Consider the following 22325-nt stretch of genomic DNA (forward strand, 5'->3'; position numbering starts at 1 on the left):
ACATTACATGAAGGTAGTATCGTTAAAGTCAGTTTTATTACAAAAATGGAATATTAGTACTTTAATCTACCGATAAGGAAACAAGATTCGGTGAATTTAACGGTATCGTCAATGATATCAACTTCATTGGGAATAAAAGAATTATTTTAAATTATTATAATCCATTTTAGTTAAATTTTAATTAGATCCAGACTTGTTATCGATACCGTAACGTAAACTTACTCTAATCGGAAATAGTAGAAGCAGGTAGAATGAGGTCATTCCTTGTTTCGTTGCAGTAAAGGATGATCTGATACGACATAGATATTTCTGCTCTGCAATCCTTTGTGATCTGATAGTTCTGTAATTACAGTTGTCGATAAAATCCACTATACGCTGTAAACTTATTATCCCTGATTTTCAAATGATTAAGATTCCAATACTAATTATTAATATCAAATTTCTAATTGCTTCGTCGCGTATGCAAATGTTAAAGTCGAAGTATACGTTTAATCTAAAACGAGACCAATTCGATCCTTAAATTAACGTAGATCCTGTATTTTCTTTTGATATAATATACGTTCGTAAAAGTCATGCACATACGTGCGTTAATAAAGGGATGCAAGAGGTAACGGTAATGTCCTCTTCTTAATTTGGATTTCTAGAGAATATTTGTTACTCGGACCAAGGTATACAGAGCTCCAAATATTTTATACTTACCATCGATGTTCCGCTTTCCAACATTACTCTTGCATTATTTATTCGCGATCTTCACGGAGGAACCAAAAACCTGTTCAAGCTGGGAACATGCTTTATCACTTTAAATACTTCGTCGATGTTGATATATGGCATAAAACCAATCTCTTCCGAAAGGGTTAACAATTTCACTATCGTTTCAGATTAACGCTTAATTTTTGAAACTCAGGCGCAGAAGCTCGATCAAATTACGTTGCTTACTCGAGAGTACATTTCGCACAATTCGTTGCATAAACCTCCTTCGGCTATCGTAACACTTTGCATTTCACAGCTACATTCGATCCAGTCCAGAAAATCAGAATGAAATTCATACGTAGTTATGAACGAGACAACTGTTTAGTCTTCTACGTAGAACGCGTGAAAACTTCGACGGGTATAGTTAGCGAATCGTGTCAATTTTGAACGAGCAACGTTGTATCGGCTCATGCTGATCCTCGGTAGTTGTAGAGAACGTCTGAACATTAGCGTCACACGTCGCTCTCTCTTTCCCTTCTCTCACTTAAATTCTATGGATTCTATCGTCCCGAGTTAATTGAACGACACTGTGTGTATCGTTTAACTAAACCAGATACAACGGAACAATTGTTAGAACGTATACAAGAAATGATCGCTTGAAATTTTCCGCAGTCTCCTCGGGAAAACTCAACAGATACAAGTTTTGGAATGGATATAATTAAAACGGAGGAATAGCCGCATCTTATTTTAACAATATATTTATAATTTGAATTTGATGATTTATTAAATTTATATTTATTCAATTGTATGATTAAATTATTTCGTTATATAATATCGAATAATTAGGCCAAGATAATTAAGCAAGTTGACGTTCGTCAAATATTGTAGATATCTCAAAGTTTTAATACAAATAAAAACAATAAAAGAAATAAGAATTTTAATAAAATTTTAGAATGTCATCCTTTCGAAATTTACAAAAGATCTTATCTTGTCTGAATCCTCAAAGTACAGCGGATTGGAAACATCATGGCAAAGAAAATACGTTTGGAAGGTATTTTAGTATATCGTCGAACATACAAATCGCTGGTCGCATAGAAACCGCGCCATTTAAAAGTTATCCGATTATGTACTCAGAGTCTTACTTTTTGTAAGTATTTAACAATGATCATCGACAAGTAGGAATAATCGCCATAAAACGGAAGAAGTTGCTCGCTAAGAAGAACCTTCGCATTCTCGTCGCACCGTCATGTCATTAATAGGATTTTTAAAATAAGAAGACGGAGAACAGAAGAAGCATTTTTAAAAACCGTAGAAAATATAGGGTTTCGTATAAGAATACTTCTTCTACTTGTTCTCAATCTTTCTGCAATTGTTAGCTGGGGAAAAGATAAAAACCTATTAAGCATTATATTAATCTTTCCGCACAAAGGGATGACTAATATTAAAATTATAAATCCACTTAACAAAGAAAGATATAAATTATGAGTTTCCCTTCTTCTTTCTGACAAATATGTTTTTTATATTTTCATTCAATATTGTGATTGAATTCCAGACTGTTCTGGAATATGATACACTCGGGTATCGATATTCTCGTTTCCCCACGTTATGTTTTTCGAGTCATCGATAAAACAGCAGTATCCGAAGTTTAATTTTTCAAAATTATTTCCATTTAACAGCATTCAGCAATTACGCGCAGAACACCTATTACAAGAATAATATTTTAATAAAAATTTATTTCAAACCTTTTATATTTCAATATCTACAAGCAACAATTTACTAATACCTTTTGCAATTATTTTCACAATTAGTTCTCGGAAAAATTGATTTTCTTTTAAAAAAATAATTCGAACATTAAACGAGTAAAGCAAACGAAATTGTGGAAAGAGAGTAAATATTTCACCTACTCGATATGTCTGTTACAAAAGAGATTTAGCATAGCGACGCATAGTATAATACGAAAGTAATTAACGCAACACTTTTAACACAATTGAAGCGACAGACAGCGTTACCTGCAGCTACTACAGAATGCCACGGTCCCTTTTGATTTTCGAACATGTTTGCGTAAAACGATTGCTTCGTTTCACTGGATCATTATTTCCGCGACCAATTCGCATTTATGTACACGGAATGAGCTGTACCTGTGGCGATCGTAAAATTCACAACAATTCGAATATCATTATCAGATAATATTAGTCACGTTTATCTACAGAGTTAAATGCAGTATGTAATAGACAAAAGAAAGTTTGGAATATTAATGACATTTTTTATCACGTTGGTAATAGTCGTCTGTTCTGTTCTAATATATCGCTCTTGTCAGATGTAATACCATTTTATAAAATTACATCGGTTTCCGTACGTGTGCATTTATTGCATTATGTTCGTGGAATCATTTTTCACTTTATTTTATTAATCATTCGTATCATCTTTTCCAGAGACACCGAGTAAAATATATATTACGTGTATAATCCGGGGAATACAACGTACCGTGTCTTCTACTATAAGAGAAAAAACGTGTTTAAATAATGGTCTAACAAATTTAGATAACAATGTTCAGGTAATAGAGTATTCTATCCATAATGAAGTATTACTTCGTGGGAAAAGGTGTCCAGCTTGTAATATACAAAGACACGCTTCGTTCTAGATATTCTTATACATGTTACACACGTTAGAAAGTAGTCTACTAATTAACGAAACAATATTGTATAATCGTCATTCCTCCAACAATACGTATGAATGAAGAAACGAACAGATCGTCTGTGTATTACGCTCTATTTGATGAGAATTTAAAAGCGATTCATTAAATTGAAAAATATGTATGATCTGTAATGTGGACATTGAGAAATATCGGTGAAACTCCAAGATTTGAAATCCAAAGTGTATTTAGGATCCACATTTACTTTACAAATATAGAATCAACAACTCGGGTTGATATTACTCGTGGTCAAAGATTAAAATATAAAAGATATTGAAATAATAATTGCAAAATTATTGATACTTTTGTATTGTTAGCTGTTTAGCGTAGATGTGAGTTTCCGTTTCGTCACGTCAAGAACGTCGACCCTTTCTACTCGAAATATACATCGAGCTCGTATTCCACTTTCAGAAAGGTGTAACTCGAATTAAATTCGTGCCACATCGAAATAATATATTGGAAAAAATTTCAAGTAACTTGCTACAAAATTTCCTTCTCTACGACCTACTTCGCTCGATTCAAATTCTGCTTCCGCTGGAAGAAGAGATGGATGATAATAGAAATTCTGATCTTTTAAGACCCACCACGATATGTCTTCTCAAACTCAAAAGGGATGAACCACGCGAAGAATATCAAGAAATTTCCGTGATCAAGAACAAGATCAAAAACCGAACACCAATTGCACTTTCATTTTTCAGAACGAACCGCAACATCGACGTTGCACTAAACGCATTCGAAACGACCGGCAACTACACACCACGGAAATATCGCAATTTGCTGCTGTGAAACGTTGGAAGATTACAAAAAATCTCGTGAGATCGCTCGAAAAATTCTCAAAATTCGCGCGTTAACCAAAGGGATACTGCCTTTAATTTCGCCACTCGGATAGATTTTCCATTGGCGGAAAAAATTTCTCGGTTGTATGTCGGGCAGAGTTGATTTACAGCGGCCGAGGTTTCTCCGATGGTCGACTGTTCCACGGACCGGAGCAATTCTGTCGGTTCGTGCCGCGGGGACTCCGCGTCGTGCTCACACTTTGCCGCCGAATTTCACTTTTTATTCGCTGCAGCCAGACGCAAATGCATCCGTGGAGTTAAATTATTATTTTGCAACGGAAGTCGGGGAATAAACCCCGCTGTACCTGAGCCACGCGCTCAATGAAACTTGGAAAAGCTGCAGAACGATGGAAGGGGTGGAAACAAAGAACGCAGCGCATGACGTCCAACCATCGGCCATTTATACCTTCGCGATATTGTGCATCGTGGCGAGGAGAACGGGGTAGAGCCAGCAGAAAAAAGCGGGGAGAAAGAATTAAGTAAGATTAAATTGATAAGCTGCATAACAGACAACGTCAAAGTGGCGTTCCCTTATCGAACTTTTATATCTCGGGCAAGATTATCGTCACGGAGATCGACCATGTTACTTTCGTGTTCGCCAAGTGTACGACCCGATAAATATGCGAGCGAGATGCGATTTCGTTAGTAATTTTACAACATTTTAACAGAATATTTCGATGATCGCGATAGAAACTGCTGAAATAATATAATTATCCGTTGTCCGAAATATTTGCGTAGATTTGTTTAAAATGACTATAGACACAAAATATAATGACCATTAAATTAATGAAATTGTAGTAGTGGGAATATTTATATTTCTTGTTTGGGGATTGCGATGAATCAGTTTAATTAAATCTGTTATCCGATTGTTAAACGTCATTATCGTTTTATCGAAATTATATTAGAAATTACGTGAATTAATTCTACGTTTATATCGATCACAGTTTTAACGACTTCGGCGAAAAAATAAAGTATCAGTTTGTACGTACATCATGCTTATCGAACTGTCATGTGTTTTATTGGATAACGGATAACGCGAATTAAAATTACTACGGCCGTATCAAAAAATGTGGAAAAATTGAAAATAACGTATTTACTACATTATCTACGATATATTCTTCTTATCTTTCTAGGCCGCTTCTATAAGAAAGCTCTATAATGTAAGCATAATTATGATCAGCCGGAGATACAGCAGTACGTACACTTTGGCCTAAGAGCAGTTTAGCGTACGAATTTACGATTATTTTTCTTTCTAAATATTCATATTTCACGATGACCCCGTTTCTACAAAGATTTTACATACTTTCGTTAAAATCAAAAGAATATTCGAAACAGCTATTTTTCTCATAGAGTGCCTATAGTTTTACTAAAATTAACAAGAATACTTCCGCTTCGCCATCTTCGCTCTTTATTAAATGTCACGGCAAAGTGCATCCTTGCGTTACATAAATTTATGCGCTATTTAAAATAACTATATCATCATACGCATAAACGAGATGTCCAATATTTTGAAAGTTGCGTTACGTAAACCAAATGCTTCTAAAAAATGAAACTTTAATAATATTATATATTTACTTTTTATATTTAGTATTTTATATTTTATCCAGTTCGTGAATTCAGCCTAATCTTCAATTATCTTGAGTGATATGCACAACTTTATTAAAACTAAACATGAAATTTTGCTAATAATAAATATGTTAATTCGATGCTGTCCTATTTCTTTTTTTTTTTTTTTTTTCTTCGTTGAAACTACTTTCTCAACCGTTAGATTGTTACTGCCTGACTGAAATTCACTATGACGCTTCAATCTTGTTACTTCAGCACCTTTTTCTTCGGTTAGACGTCGCAGGAAAATGCATCTTTCCATATTATAAATTTATAACGTTATTAACACAACGCTTCAAATAGAAAATTCTAATAATCTATTGTTAATAAATACCAAGCAAATATTCTTTTGATAAAATTCGAGAAAATTATAGCTTCGGCAAAAATTAATAGCGTAACTGTCTCATCGCTGAACGTCGTAGAAAATTGTATCTCTTTAATCCACTACTGCGACGTAACTGGATAATACACATCTCATAATAGAATATCGCCGTTTGATATTTATTGACAATCATGCTTTAATAAGTGCGATTGAAAAAACGCGTTCCATTGTTCTCTGTTCATTATTATCCACACGCACGATAGCACCGTATCATTAAACGTAATAGAAACAACATTTATTGAAAAACTGGAAATTGATTCTCGCTGAGATATTGCAAGGAAATAATCCTATGGAATAATCCTAAGGAATAATCCTAAGTTACAAAATATTGCCATCGATGGCGATCGATAGCTTGATAAAGTCAATAAGTTTTGAATATCAAACGTTGCGTTTATATATTTTATATAAAATAAACACGTTTATTATTGACAATTTTCCAAATTTATACGCGGACAATAAATCGTTAACTATTAAGTTGCAGTATACGAAATTCAAGACTTTAAATGGCCCATAAGTTGTCAAATAAATGTGAAACCCTTTCCAGTTAAATGAAAGTTTCAGCTTAAATTTCGAGATTCAGCTTCTCGTTCGTAAGAATAAAATTTATTCAAGGGGAAGAAAGGAAGATATAAAACACGGTAAAATTAATCGTCTCAGAAACCCTGGACCAACGAACGTTCTCATCTTGACGACTGTAATTTTTCGATTTAAAGAAATACGGTGAGGCTAATCGACTGTGCAGTCGTTGGAAAACCTGTGAAACTAAATCTGATAATCAGAAAATCAACGCTTCGTTTACCACGATAACTTCGAATAGAACGAGACTTTCCCGATGACCGGAAAAGAATCACCGGAAGCGATCGCTGTGCTCATTGCGGCGCAACTCCGGCAAAGACGACCATTAGCTCGAAGTATGCAGAATTTTCAAACGCGTTAACTTGCTCCAATATTTCGCCGCCCTAAGACAACTTTCAAACTGAAGTATTTGCCATAATTGAAGGTTCGAAATGGCAAAGGCGATAAGTGGCTTTGGTGATTTCAGGTGTTCGAGTAACGTCATATATGCGTGGAAGGTTGAAAGGATCGCAAAATTTTTGACAAAATATGGCAGTTTCGTGGCTTTCTAGAAGCTTAAAAGCCTTCAGCGACGATAGCGAATTTTCCAAACAAATTTCCAAACAAAGTTTAGAATCGTCTAATTTTATCGTTGCGTCGATATCGTCAAATGCCACCGATTCGTTTATATTTCAATAAATTTTTGTATTAAGAAACTACGCTTCTTCAATTTTAAATTCCTTCGATTCTTCCAAAAGACTTTTTCCTTAAAGTAGGTACATCACAATTTTTAAACTACCGTCACGTAGCAAACATGATTTCTTGACTTAATAAACTGGCTAATTAACCAATTGCAAGGTTAAATTGTCTGGAATGCGCTTTAACGTTGCAGAGTTCTTAAATTTTCTTCGCGATAAAGTAATCTCAAGACTACTCGACTATGTTTGACGAGTATAGTCGCTCGCATCGAAAACGTATACAATTACTTCAAGTACGATAAAAAACCATTTAAATATCAAAGTAATAATTCATCGGCGTGTACGTAATATGTAAGAAACAGTAGGATAAAACTTATTAAAAGTTTATCTTGTCTCGATCGAATATAACACAAGAACATATCCGTCTATTATTCTAAACGCTTTTCAGATATCTTTCCGTCTTTGCTCGCTACTCAACGTCCATTTCTACAGCTATCCCAACGCTATTCTCACCTTTCGATTCGAAACGAGCTCGGTAATAAATCAAATTAATTCCGCTGCGTTCAACAAAAGATAAAACTAGCTTCCATTCTTTACCAACAAACCTACCACCGCGTTAAAACCGTTCGAAAAATCTTTTCCCGACTATAATCCCTCCACTTCCTCGATTTCTTCAACGTCACTCTCTGCTCCGATCGTGCGAAACTAGGATAAACCTATTTTCCCCGTTGTATCACTCGGAACCACAAAATCACTGATTCGTGTACGATTTCAAATGTCTCGAAATTCGAATCGTCGGACGCGTCGGAACAATCGTCGCAGGTTTGCGCGATTTCCACGCAAAAGCGTCGAACGAACGTCGCTCAAAAGCTTTGATAAAAGTATTCTCTGCACCTACCTGGATGAGCCGAGCTGGATCGTCGAAGTGGAAGTCGCGAAGTAAACGCGATGAAACGAAGGAGTCAACACACGAGGGCGACAAGACGATACTGCGACGACGACAAAGACAACGAGGAGAAGCTGCAACTTGGCCGATTCGCGATCGAGTGGAAGAGAAAAAAAAGACGAATCGAGCGGGCTGATCACCGTGAACAAACAGCGAACGAGCGCACGACGCGATTGACGGACAGATGAAGCACAAAGTGCGCGCAGCGAGCTCCAGCTTCTCCTCTTTATACCCTCGAACTTGCACCTGTGCTTGCGCAGATCGGCCTCTTAAGCTTCGTCCACTCGGTTTCTTCGTCCGTTCGGCACGGGCCACCACGTGCTCTACTAAACGCGCCGTGTATCGATGCCTCGTGGATATTTCGAATCGAATCTTTCACGTTTTTCAACGATTCCTCGATTCTCGCTTCAACATTTACCACCGACCACTGCACGGCGCCCCATCTTTCAACCTCGCGTTGCTTTCCTCTCCGCTTTCCAGTGCTCTCCATTTTTCCACGAGTAGCTGTTTGACTTTTCTATATATTTCAGCGAACTTTGATGACAAAGGGAGACTGGAATTAAGCGAATAAGAAAGTAAAGCGATCGGTTTAGAGAAGCAAGGGTGGCATGATAATCGAGAAGTTTTGCTGGATAATGTGTGGAGTCCGGCGCAAGTTTCAACGTATACGTTGATAAATCAATATCAAAGGAAATTAGCGAAAATAATGGAATTTTTTTTTAAATAAAATAAAATACAAATTTTAAGAAACATATCCGAACGAATCGAAGTAAATCTTTTTACACGCATAAATGTTCAGTACGACCGATGTCCGCTTCGATAAATTCTTCGAGTAACGAGATAATATTTGGATAAAATTCAAAAATTAATTAGATAAGTAGGTAGAAGTAATCGCAGGTTGTGTTTTGGCAATTTGTGGCTAAGTTTATGAATAATTAGAATTTTTTTTTTGTCTCCACCTTTTCCTTTTTATTTCTTTGCGTTGACCTCGCGGACCAGGATGGGCAATTAGCCAAGGACCCAGTTTTAGGCAATGTGCGCCACGATACGCACATAATTTCCAGTCTGTTGTTTAATAGCGGCTTCTTGCACACCGTACCACCACACATATTTTCGATTACGCTCACACGGAATATATAAACGTCTTGCCGACTCTAAAATTCTAAACACCAAATAAAACATAGCCCTTTGAACAACGCAAAGCTGTTTAAGATTTTAAGCAGAAACGCGATGGCTGCACGCGAGAACACGTATTTCACGCTCAAAGTAGACTATCATAGGAATTATTCTTTCATTTATTCCGAATTAGCACCTCTCGTGGTAAATATTAATAAATCTCCTCTGGCAACGGTTCTTTTTATCCTAATTTCAATGCGTTCAGATACATCGAATATACCTAAGATATCCAATTTTTTCATCCGTACGTATTATTCCGTGTAAAAGTTAACAGGCGACGTAGCGGCAACTTCGAAGCTTCTCTTTTTATCAAAAGCCATTTTATCGCTCGAGATTCTCGTTCGCTAAATATTTATGCTTTATCAGATTGCAGCATAGCGCAAAATAAAGAATTTATTTTGTAATTTTAAGGTGTACTTTTTTCGTACACCCTTTTTTGGCCTCGTCCCAAATTAATACACCGAGTGAATAAATAATGTGAGCTGGCTATAGATTCGCGGCACCCCGAAGATCGACTAAAATTTAAAATTAAAGCAAAATATACGATAATTAATGTAATTAACATAGCTGGGCTGTATATCGCGTTACGTTATTAAAAATCTGCCGTAATTGCTCCGTTTAGTTTCAAACAGTACACTTTCGATAGCTCGTCCTCTTCTAAATTTCATTCCAATTTTACTTGCGAATGATATTTAAAACATCGCAATTTTCAGTTACGCTTTAGATTACGTGAAAATGTTAAATCATCTTCTCCGGAATTATTCAGAACAATTCCAAATGCAGCTCTCTCGTTATCGTTGATGCGTCTATATCACTTTTTCAGTTAATTCCTTTCTCCGGATGTAAAGGTAGAAGGAAGAAAGGAACTCAATTAACATTACGTAAGAGCGTCTTCTGTGTCGAATACGGTGACCATATTGACTGGGTAGAATTAAAAAAAGCGACAAAAGATTGGCGGGAAAGGACGAACAAGTTGGAACGGAGCCACGTTAACAAGTTACGATGTCAGGATAGAAATGTTTGTTAAGAAAGACCTGTGTAACTGAAATCGTGCATCGAGAACAATGGAACCAGATGGAGGATCGATCGGTTATGCATTGCCGCTGATACGTTGATTGATACGTAGACAGATGTACAATGAAACGTCAATTAAACAAACTAATTGGTATCATAACGAGGTCGTTCGAATGGCTAAAAATTTGCCGATCGCTAGCGAAGATTTTCGCAAAAAACGCAGCATGTTTAAAGCGTGTTTTCACGCATCAGCCATGGATATTCTTCTTTTCACGCGGCAGACGTTTATAATTTCCAATTTATTTTCCCTCGAATATAATTCTCAAACTACAAAATCGAAACTAAAGTTACAATTTAAACTAAACTTTCTTCTTTATGTGTGATCGAAATCACAATCCATGCCGCGTGCGTGACATTATAAAGCAAAAGGTTAATCGCGAATGAAATTTCCCGATTCTGATTTAATGTTTTTCGAGTGTAAAAGTGCAACAATTTGGAAACGATCCATAACGATGAAAGAGATTAAAGTCGTATTACGTACGATTTAGGAACGACAAGATTCTGCGTATATTATAAATTTATAACACACGCTGTAAATACAAGTGAACACGCACTTGTCAAGAACATAAGTGTGTTGGTCGTAATTTCACTTAAGAAAGCGAATATACACGAAGCTAATACAAATAGCTTTATATCGCTGTTATTAAATTATGCGTTAACTTCGGCAACGAGTTCGTTCTTCCTTTTCAAGTTAGAAGCTTAACATCGTAGTTAATACGCTCTTTGCCGAGGATACCAATAAATGAAAAGAAGAAAATTCGATCGTATGACATTTTTCGTACGACAATTTCTCCGTTGCATTTTATTCCTTCCACATTTTGTCGTCGGATTCAAATATGCGACGCATATAAATACTTCAAAGTAAGAACAGCTATGAGAATTTCTCTCTCTCCCTCTCTCTTTCTGCTGTACAGAACAATTCACCGGAAATTGTTCTCCTAACTTCGAATACGCTAAATTCTTATCGAATAAAGTTAAATATTCCGCAACAAATTATAAACGTTCCGATCGTACTGTTTTTTAACGGAACCTGTACAGCGCTTTCTTCTTATTGCGCGAGGTATTCGGATAGCACATGGTATTTGAAAACGAAAGTTGAACTTTTAATCAACGAAGAATTTAAAAATAACGAATATCGAGGAACCGAACTCTCCTTTACAGATGGAGCGTATTATAATGTTGTTAATAGTCATTTGAGAATCTATACATTGGAGAATCTTCATAGAACCAATTAGACAAACTTATTTTAAGCTGGAAACGTAATACGAGGCAGCTTACCAAGGATCAAGAGAAAATCTCCGTTTTCAGACGAACGGCTGTACTTTGATAATACCAAGAAACGAAGTATCGTAATCTATCGTTGAATATCAAAAAACACAGAAAACAGTTAAATTCGCTGTATGAAATTTATAATAGCGCAGGAATAATTATGCCGTAACGTAGAAATAGTCGCATACTCTGCTGTTAATTTTTAATTTATTTGCACGTTCCATTATCACCTGTGAAAAATGACGAAACTCTGCCTGTACCGATGTACCAGTGGAACGAACGCAAGACCACTCGTTATGCTAGTGAGAATACGATCGTTGCGAAGCGAAAATAGAATACCATCGTGAAACGTTCTATCGTTTTCGCGGATATTGTAAAAAGAAAAAAAAAAAAAAAAATGCCGACTGGAAAAAAGCATTGGCAGAGGAAACTTGGACCGATCTAGGTTTCAAGCCTGTGTATGACATCTCCGGGAAGCGATGCTCTGGTTTGCTGGCTTCCGTCAATCAAACCGCAACTTACCTACCACCTTCGATCGCGGATTTCATGGGTTTCGGTGCACGTCGAGTTAACTTGATTTATAAGAGGTATAAATTGCGATCGTCGCGACAGGTCCGTGTATGTAATGCCAAGATCTATTAATTAGAGCCGCGCGATATAATTTTGTTACGATGGACGATCCCGAACCTGATACAACGCGAGAAAATAGCCAACGGACCAATAAAATACGATTTTTCCTTGCGGATAATTCTTTGCGACGATCTTCTATGTTCGCGTAAATTCGTCGTTGCATATTTCTTATCAGGACGTCGCATGCAAACTATTTTTGGTTGCTATAGGTCCGGAACAGCTAAGGAAGATCCGACAAATCAGCATTGGAACGACAGGCGAGAAACCGTCGGAGTGGATCAAGGATCTGCCGTTAGTTCTCGAGCCTACTTCTCCACCTCGAAATTGCTTTACGTTTCGTCGCATCGTCGTCGTCGAGTCAGCGGTCGCATACATCGACGATATTTCCAAATCGTAGAATTCTTCCTGACCACAGGCTTTCGTCTCAGCGAACAGCTGATCGTATCGCGCTTGTCGACAACCTGCAGTAGAACTAGCTCCCGACCCCTTCACCTTAAATTACGTAAGCAACTTTCCTTCCTTTTCCTTCTCTTTTCTTTTTTCTTTTCTTTTTTTTTTTTTTTTTTGTTCATTCGACCGATCTTTTATCGCGGTCTTTCGCTTGCTTCTTCCTCGAACGCTCTCTTCCGGCCTACGAGGAGATTCACCTTTCGAGAGCTGATGGTTTTAGGATAAAGGGTGAAGCTTTTTGTTATTGCTTGTTTTTCCGGCAAGAAGAACGTTACATCAAGTAGAGGAGAATTGGAGCGCAACTTTTTCGCATTTATTCTTCGTTTATTTCGTGCCGTGTTTAGGAATCGTAAGAAATTGTACGATAAGCTACGAAAATACTTGAACGATCGATTTAACATGGAAATACGCGAACAGAAATAGAGTTTGTTGATTGTATTTGGCAAAAGATTAATGCCCGCTTCTGGTTTGTTAACGTTTCTGTTATGAATCTTACGATCGTTTAATAATCTCAGACGAGCGTAACCACCCCACCAATCTCTGCATAATATCGGTGTATCGCGTCATCGTTGACGAGTGAATTTCGAAAAGTAAGCTAGTTGCGACTGCACGAATACGAAAAGACGCGATATAGGAATTTTGTAACGCTTTTTTTCATCTAAAAAGATCGTTGAGATACGCTACATCCTCGGTCATACTCCGGACGATCGATTTTCATTTTACTTGGTGCTCGGATATTCAAATAAGTATTTGCATTCTGCATAATTAGATAGAAAAAAAAAAAAAAAAAAAAAAGGAAGGAGACGTCTAACTAATTTGATAGAATATCATAAATCGAATAAAAGATTCTTGCCGGATGATAACAGGTTCGCCGTTAATAACTTTCTTGCCGGTATAGCGTAAGATGGTTACTTCGTCGCAGATATTCGCCTCGTCTCGTACAGGCGAACTTCAAACTGCTCTGAGCAATGTATTTCGCAGAGTGCAGTTTGCCTTTATAGGAAGTTTGGTAAAGAGGAATATAGTTTGCACTTTGTCACGTATCGTAACTGATAATAATCTCTAAGCAGGTTCGCGGAGTAAAGTAAGGTGCGGGTAGCCGGGGCTCGAGATTTATTCAGCGCTGTAATACAGACTCCTAAGAACAAAATTGCTTGGCTCACAACTTTCCATCGTAACGTCACCCCCTTATATAGTCGCCTCCGGGATATAATGGACTTCGTTCCCTTTTTTATATCGATATTTCACGACAGTAAGCGCGAACGTCGCGCTATGTTTTTTCGTTCCTTGTCCTGGATCATCGATCGCCGCCTCGTATTTAGCGACAGAATGTGCAACTATAGGATTTCGCCTTTCATCCTGAATTATCTGTTATGTAGGATTTTCCTAGCTTTTATAGAACAAGCGTCACGCCATGAATCAATTTGTGGTAAACGTGTCACGAACATTTACCACCGGTGGTAATACAAATGTGAATTACAAATTAGAGATCCGTTCGCTATCTCGATGCTTCAACCACATTAAACCGAATAAATTCGCGTGGAATATACGATGATTAGATACGAGACAGGACGCGATCTGTTTTGTTCTTTTCAGAGATACGCAATTTTGTAGAAAATCGATGGTAAAGTTGCAGGCGAAGTAACGATTTTTCCCTTTGAAACTATCATTCGCTGTTTTTTTTTTTTGCTTGTTTTACATCGGACAGATTAAGCTTTCTGATGTATCTTATATCTACTGGAATTTATAAACGTTACCAATTCGCTGCAATAATATCTGATACTAGACGCTACTAATCGATTATACAATAGCATTTTGCACTTCAGAAGCTTCAGTGGTTTAGCAAGAGATTTAACCATTGACTAAATATAGGATAGACGCTATAGTTGTAGGACTTCGTGAGTCGAGTTCTGAAATACCGACCTCGAAAAAATTCGGAGTGTTTCTTACGCCCTCTACGATTTCTTACGGCAGATATAGGAAATTCAAACGTCTATATACGTGTCGATAACGTTACACGCCTGCGATGGTGTCTTACGTTTTACGTATCGTCCGTCGATAAATTCGATTAATCGTTGGTAACTAAACAAGAATTATGTACAAACGGAAGATTTTTACTAACCGAGCAGTAAAATAGCGAAGATATCGTGTATTGTTAATTGCGGGTTATACTACTGCATGCTTTAGCATCGAGCCGAGCTACTGTAGCGTCAACAAGTGAATTTAGACAACGAATACGTACTCGGCCAGTAACAAGATCAAAATCTGAAACTTTGTTCTTTACATTTGCAACTTTAGGAAATACCGACGTTGCTTTTTGAATACTTACAATTTGACGAAAAATGCGAAGAAAATTTATCGAGTGACAGAGTCTATGCAACTAAAATCATCGTTATCAATCCTAGACTTTTCTTTTCAGTTATATTCGTCCACAGATACGGTGTTCTAATTTTAAACTGTCCACAAAGCGATGAAAAAAGTCCACGTATAATACAAACCTTATTAATCTAGAAGCAACCTGTGACTAAAATCGTAACCTGCGAAGTATCTTTTAACGTTAATTCTTACTCTTGTTTTATAATATTTATTGGTATGCTTAAGAATATCGCGAGTTCTATACGAAGTACTTAACAATGTTACATCGTATCGAAAGTGAAAAAGATTTTACGTCGAGCAAGAGTCGGACGAAAATTACGTATCCGTTGCTAAAAATCGAAAAAGTAGAATACCGTTTCCTGAAATAGATCAGTGAAAAGGATGGGCGTAGTTAATAACAGGTCACGTACTTTCATTGCCAGATTGTCATTCGGAATATGTAGCCGAATGAAATCGCGAGAAACGCTTTTGACATCACTTTTCACTCACCATGGCTGATTTCACATTCTACGTATTCGCAAAATTTGAATAAGTACGATCGACTCTGCGCGCTAGCTTGTTGTCTTTTACGATGCCTCTGGGATGTTTAAAAGATGCAAAAATCTCTGCAATCTGGCCAGAGTAATAGCAAGCAGTACCCAAATAGTACCTGAAATCCTTTCTCTTTTTTTTTTTTTTTTTTTTTTGTTTAATCGTTAATTAAGAATTCGAGGATCTTTCTTTAACTCGGATATTACGCAAATCTTTGTATATTTCTCGGTATAATATTTTTACCTTCCGAGTAATAGAAGAATCGAAACGGCGTTATATTCTTATTGCCAATACCAAACGAGTTTTATGTCGAAACCTAATCTAGATATAAAAGCACGAGTATTTCGTAAAAAAGCAACGGCCAACTTTCTCCCTTTGAACGGCCAACTTCGAATCCGACGAAGACGTCTCTTATTCGGAGGATAATTTACGATGTTAATGCGCAATCGTGCTCGTTGCTTTGAGACACAAGTTATTCCTGTCACTGAAACGTGATAAGGGATCTGTTCTTTTTAAACTTTCATAGAATATTACTTCGATAAGCATAGATGATTAATTTATGAAGCTTTCTCTTGGAAACTATATACCTGGAAATTGCAGTTGTTTCGTATTGTTATACCTTTTCCAATTTCTTGCCTGCGGAACTTTTCATCTTTCCCATTTTATTTTCCAAAGGTAACTCGAATAAAATCCAATAAAATAATCCAAATAAAGGACGCGAGATCCGATAGTTAGCTTGCATAAAGTTAATAGCGTTCGCGTATATGCGTCGAGGAATTCCAGCATCGAATAACGCAACTCTCCTTCTGATTGATGATCGGATGATCGATCATTGTTGGACGGAGAAGTCTACCATGTTATATCTTGGCAGTGACACGCGCTTCGGAGGTTAATCGAGAAATCAAACGAAGAAGATTCCAATTGAAAATTAGCAAAAATAAATTTAGCTTATCGTCGTTCGACTCGATAAGGTCGTGGAATAAAAAAAAAGCTAGAGGACACGCGTATTCGGTTGATCGCTGACAGACCGATAAAGTTATCTCTCGTTGAAATGATGACAAGCTTATCGCGTTAAACGATACGTGTTAAGTTGAATATTCATGTTCTCGGTCATTTTCCAGCGATTTCGAACGATAAATTTATGCAAAACGCGGCCCATCCGCGCGATCAGTCGCGCAAAGTCGAATTCGCGCGAACGAAGAAGCCCGTTTAATCCTGTACATTTGTAAAAATAAAAGAGCCAACGGCGCGAAACACCGCCCACGACGGTGATGGACGCGCCGCGACGTTTCACGCGCCTCGTTTCTCTCCCTTTTTTATTGCAAATGCATATCGAATGTTGCGGTGCAATGGCTCGTAATGCGCCCAAAGCGCGTAGTCCGGCGCTTCGACGAAATTCCCTGCTTCTTCACCCGCGTCGCGTCCGTCCCATTGTGTTCCCCCGTGTTCTATGTTTGTACCGGGTCAGTAGGATCATAAACTCGAGATTAACTCTTGGTTGAATCGGGATTAGAAGACAGCGAAAGGAAAATTGACGATTCGATCGAAAGATAATCGAAACGAAGATGGTAAAGTCTACGATTGTTGTCCCAAGTATAAGTAACTTTTAAACGAAAAGTTCTTCCAATAAGACGTCGTAAACGATCCGAAGCTCTTCGACAGCTTGTATGCTTTTCGTAGATCGTTCGTGCCGACGGTAATCTTTCGCGTTTGAAAAAAAATGCAGATTCTTGCGTGGAAAAATTCTTCGATAACGTCGAAACGAAAGGTGGCTTTTACGCGTTCGATCGTTGATGGGACATGACCCCGCGTGAAAAGATTATCCGACGAGAATGACAAAAGCAAAGCAATAGCCGTTAATCGTGGCTATAATGATCGAAGAAACATTTATATGATTTCATTTTGTGGATTCAAGTTGAATTTCCAATTATCGCCTCGCAATCTCCGGACTAAACGAATGGTATTCGTTATCGCGTCGATTCAGAAATAGTGGAGAAATATACCGGAGGGCAACGTATCTCGGCCAATTAGAACGCTTCCTCCCTTTAACGCGACTTACGTATTACGCTCGTTTCTCAGGGAACACGTTCGATTTCGTTCGAACGTCGAACGTTTTTTAACACACGTACACTGCCACTCGTAAGCATCGAGGTATTTGCTAGTTTCATATAAAATCGACACGGAAGAAAAGAAATTAGTCGATTCGGAATTATTTTTCCGAATTCTGAATTCCAAAGCAATCTTCTTTCGGATATGTTAAGTAAATACAGGATTGCCATCGGCTGACAGAGGTAGAAATTACGCTCGTATAACCGTCGCATCGACTCCTAAAATATCTTTCGAAAGAGATTAAACGAAAAGAACGCCGTTCCTTATTGCGTTGTTCACGAGTGACGAAGTAATTGAGGACGAAAGTCAAGCTGCCGCTCTTCCTCCTTCTGATGACTTAGGTTTTACGACTATCGCGAGAATGTGCTCTACGATAAAACCTTGTTGACAACGTTTCTCGCGTGATGAGAATCTCTTACATCCGATCTGGTCTGTTCTTTGCCAAATTTTTACATCGCGAAAATATGACGATCTAAAGGTATCCTGTTCGTTTTTATTTTTCAATGGCTTTCGCTTTACCAATTACGATGTTCCTTCGAGTTATTCGTTACCGATCGAACTTCTTCTTCGGTGCAGAAGAACGAAGAGAATATCGAGGACACGCAAGCGCATATATATCATATTGTATTATCGGAGGATACTTACTAATTAATTACTTAATGATTAATGATGGTTTATTTACAAAGAATGGATTGATACTATGCTTTAGACAATTCAATAATTAATTTGCAACTCTCGTCACGACGGATCCAACGCTCTCTCGACAACGCAACTCGCACCCTCTAACTTCTCGATTCACACTCTCTGACTTCTCCACTGACACTGACTACGAATTCGTCTTTCTGCCTTAGCAACCCTTTTGTCCCTTTGTCTTAGTCTCATCACGCACGTGTTACGCAACCGCTCGTGGCCAGAGCCACGTGGGCCTTTTTTCTACGAAACTCTTCGGCTAAAGGACCGACGACACGTTGATGGGCCTGTCGGCACCTCGGCTCGCGACAATGTTTACGGTTTACCCGATATTTTTAGGCCTTTTTGTCCACGATACCACAATATAATAGTTTATTCAACGATCGTTCGAAATTTTACTTCATATTCTTTTTCGTGCGATATTATTCGACTAGTGGCAATCGATGTATAGTTATTGCGAAGCTTCTCTAAAAAGAAATTCTTTGTTTCGATAATATTTCGCCATGTAAACTGCACGTATGGCTTAGAACGTACATTGGTAAAACATATAACATATGCGCAGAAATCTGTAGCGTAGAAAATTAAAGGGGAAAATTTTCTTCGTAAAATTGCCAATATTTAACCTGTTATAACTTCATAACAAGAAAACATACAACGATCATTCTGGGCTCGTTTTCGACCCTCTATTTTCGCAATTCTTTCTCGTTTCGAAAATTTTACAAATTCAACCGATTCTACGAGCATCAAACAATTTTTCTCAAGACTAAAATCACCACATATTCGAAAATTACGACGGAGGATGATACAGGAACCTCTGTGCGAAAAATTAACCGAGAATCCTGAGAGTAGAGGCTTGGCACTTTGAAACGAACCTAACATGATTAGGTTGCGCGTATATATATATATATATTTTTCCTTTTGTTACAAAGTTATAACAGTTTAAATATTTACAACTTTTCGGCGTAAATTGAACGTTCCTTTAATTTCGCACGGCGGTTTATATTCATACAACCAACGGGTACGGCTATTCATATTTCACAAATTATAATTTTCACGTTCAGCTTCGCGCTGTAAAAGCGCTACATCGCATTGCAACTTTCTAACATATTCTGCATATGTTATCGAAGCGGCAAAATTTCTACGTATTTGGATGGTCGCCTGATTCTAGGTGCTGATTCCCACGTACTTAAAGTTTGAAAGTTCAAAATTTAGAAGTTCTAAAATCCAAGGATCAAACAAGAGAACGATAAAATCCTAAAGTTTGGTAAAATGCTAATTCTCGGCGAACTACGATTTAACGCGATATAAGAATGTTGATTCGGTGTAATAAATATTTCTTACTCGAGAGAATAAAACGAGAAATGAAAACTATCTAATTACTTTGCGGATCTTCAAGCGTTTCGTGCACCGGACACATCGTGTGTAACGTTACTATGTTCTACACAATCGTTACAAAAGTCGTTTAATCAAACATTGACGACGCAATAGCAACTGTGTGATACGTTATCGCTCTAGCCGGAATTTTGAGTCATATTTTATTTATCGATACGATGATCGATATAATTGATTTATAAGCTGAACTTTTCTTTGCCGCAAGATCGCGACTTTAGCCTTCCTTAAGCATTAGAAGATTTTCAATAAAATAAAAAGTTCCTTCAGTATTCTTCGAAACGAAGAAACATCGGTAGAGAGAAATCCGATCGTAGATACCTGCAATTGCTATAAATGGAAAGCAAGCAGCGTTTCTATCGTACATTAAATACCGATTCATCTTATTTAAACGAATGTGTCGCAACAGTTATCGCCATTTTGCATTGTTAAATTACAGCGAATACGAGGATGACACACTCGGATAAAACCAGATGAAATATTAATAAGGGAGATTTATGATCCACATAGATATAACGATCTTGGCTTAAAATAACTGGATCCAGGTGTGCAACTACGCGACTTTATGTCACGCGGTCGGACTGTGAACCGCCGTTACTACTTAGAACCACATGGCCGAGTCAAACGAAACCTCTACCACTTGCTCGTTCTCTAAATAAAACGTATTCTAACCAGAATGAAACGAAAATTATAAATTCGTGTAATCCATCTCGACCGTGTTTATCGATGGTTCTATGAATTCCTGTTGTTTGCAAGCCAAATTCGCGTTTCGATAGAAAACAGAATTTTACGTAAATACACAACGATTATGTACAAGTATCCATCGAATGAAATCTATTTTATAATTTAAGGATATAATTTAACATCGGCAATTTCATGCGCTGTAACCCATAATAATAACATCGATGATAATAACTACGTAATCTTTAATGTAAACAATGTTTCATTATCCTCGAGAAACGAACCAAGAACGACACCTACTGACAAGACCGCTTCAATCTCAGTAAGAAATCATAATTACCGTGACCATAGACGCTTTAAGTATTATAACACAGGAGTAAACTGAAGGTTGACGTTAACGGATGTCGGCGATTCATTATCACCGTTAACGATGATGAATTTTTGTAACTCGTGGTCCGAATAAATAACACGGCAACACCTTTAATCTTACAAACGTTGATAGTCACGGTTTTCCTTATTTATCGTGCTCGATTAAGGGATAGGTTCATCGACAAAAGTTTACGAAGCTAGCCATGCTCCTTTCCGTACTTGGTTAATTACAAACTTTCACCAAGTAAGAATCTTTTTACAACAATTATCTTTTACCTCGCTTAACGAAAATGACTAATAACTCGCGTTTAAACTCCATTTACGACAGGAAAAAAAAATGTATGTATAATATTGTTAATTTGGAAAAGTTCTGCGACGGTGTCTCGAAAGACAAAATTAAATAGAAGGGATGCAGCAGGTGCGTCTGTCGAAAGTTACAATTAGTCGAATGGACGTGTTATATTTCTGGAAATTTTCAAACGACCTTCTCGAAGGAGAAGATAATTCTATAAAACTTCTTCTTCCCCGATACGAGCTATATTTCATTTTGTATATTCGTATGACATTTTTCTTTTTTATGTAACTACGTTTATTAACTCGCTTAAGATATTCCTCGGTAATTTTTACCATTCTATGCTCCGTATCTTTTTCACTTTTGTCTGTGTATGTGTGTGTGTGCGCACGCGCGCGCGTGTGTGTGTGGTAGCAACGACTTTCCATCTCGTTCGCGAACAGTAAATTTTTCAAATTAATCATTTCGAAGAACTTCTTGTTCCTTGTGCCGCATTCTTAGACGTAACGCTAATGGGTTTGTAGAATTAATTCTAGCGAGATTTGATTTCTATTTCTCAGGTACGAAACTGCGAAGATAGCCTCGACCAACACGTACGATTTAATTTGGTGTTCGGGGAATGTGTGTTTCATAGTTTCATCAAGGATGACACGCGTCATACAGATTTTCCTTTATTACGCTCAGTTTAAGAGCGACGATAGACCTACTCTGTTCGCGTAATTAAATTTCATCCCGTTCGTGCGTTATAGCTTCAGCGAATTCGTACCATATTTTAATTGGAACACATCCGAGCGGAATTCGTATGAGATTTACGAAAATTTTCTTTGTCGACAGAACCCAGGCAATAATCTCTTCTATTAGTATTTATCGTCGGTATCGTTAAAC

General features: G+C 37.4%; 2 protein-coding genes across 3 annotated transcripts in view; both read right to left on the reverse strand.

Moving 5' to 3' along the window:
- The window catches only part of LOC141445869 (uncharacterized), a 34122-nt gene extending 27648 nt beyond the window's left edge, over positions 1-6474 (reverse strand). For both annotated transcript variants that reach the window (XM_074112019.1, XM_074112018.1), the window contains exons 1-2: positions 700-6474; positions 223-375 (exon numbers count right to left, since the gene is read on the reverse strand). In XM_074112019.1, the coding sequence (XP_073968120.1) occupies positions 223-375; positions 700-723 (177 nt within the window). In that variant the 5' untranslated portion in view covers positions 724-6474. The remainder of the gene's footprint in view (positions 1-222; positions 376-699) is intronic.
- The window catches only part of Scp2 (Sarcoplasmic calcium-binding protein 2), a 44345-nt gene extending 35730 nt beyond the window's left edge, over positions 1-8615 (reverse strand). The window contains exon 1 of the mRNA XM_072015311.1: positions 8357-8615. The gene's annotated coding sequence lies outside the window, so the exon portion shown is untranslated. The remainder of the gene's footprint in view (positions 1-8356) is intronic.
- Between the last annotated feature and the right edge of the window lie 13710 nt (positions 8616-22325).

Source organism: Bombus fervidus, chromosome 13 (genome assembly GCF_041682495.2).
Source record: "Bombus fervidus isolate BK054 chromosome 13, iyBomFerv1, whole genome shotgun sequence".
NCBI classification, from domain to species: Eukaryota; Metazoa; Arthropoda; class Insecta; order Hymenoptera; family Apidae; genus Bombus; species Bombus fervidus.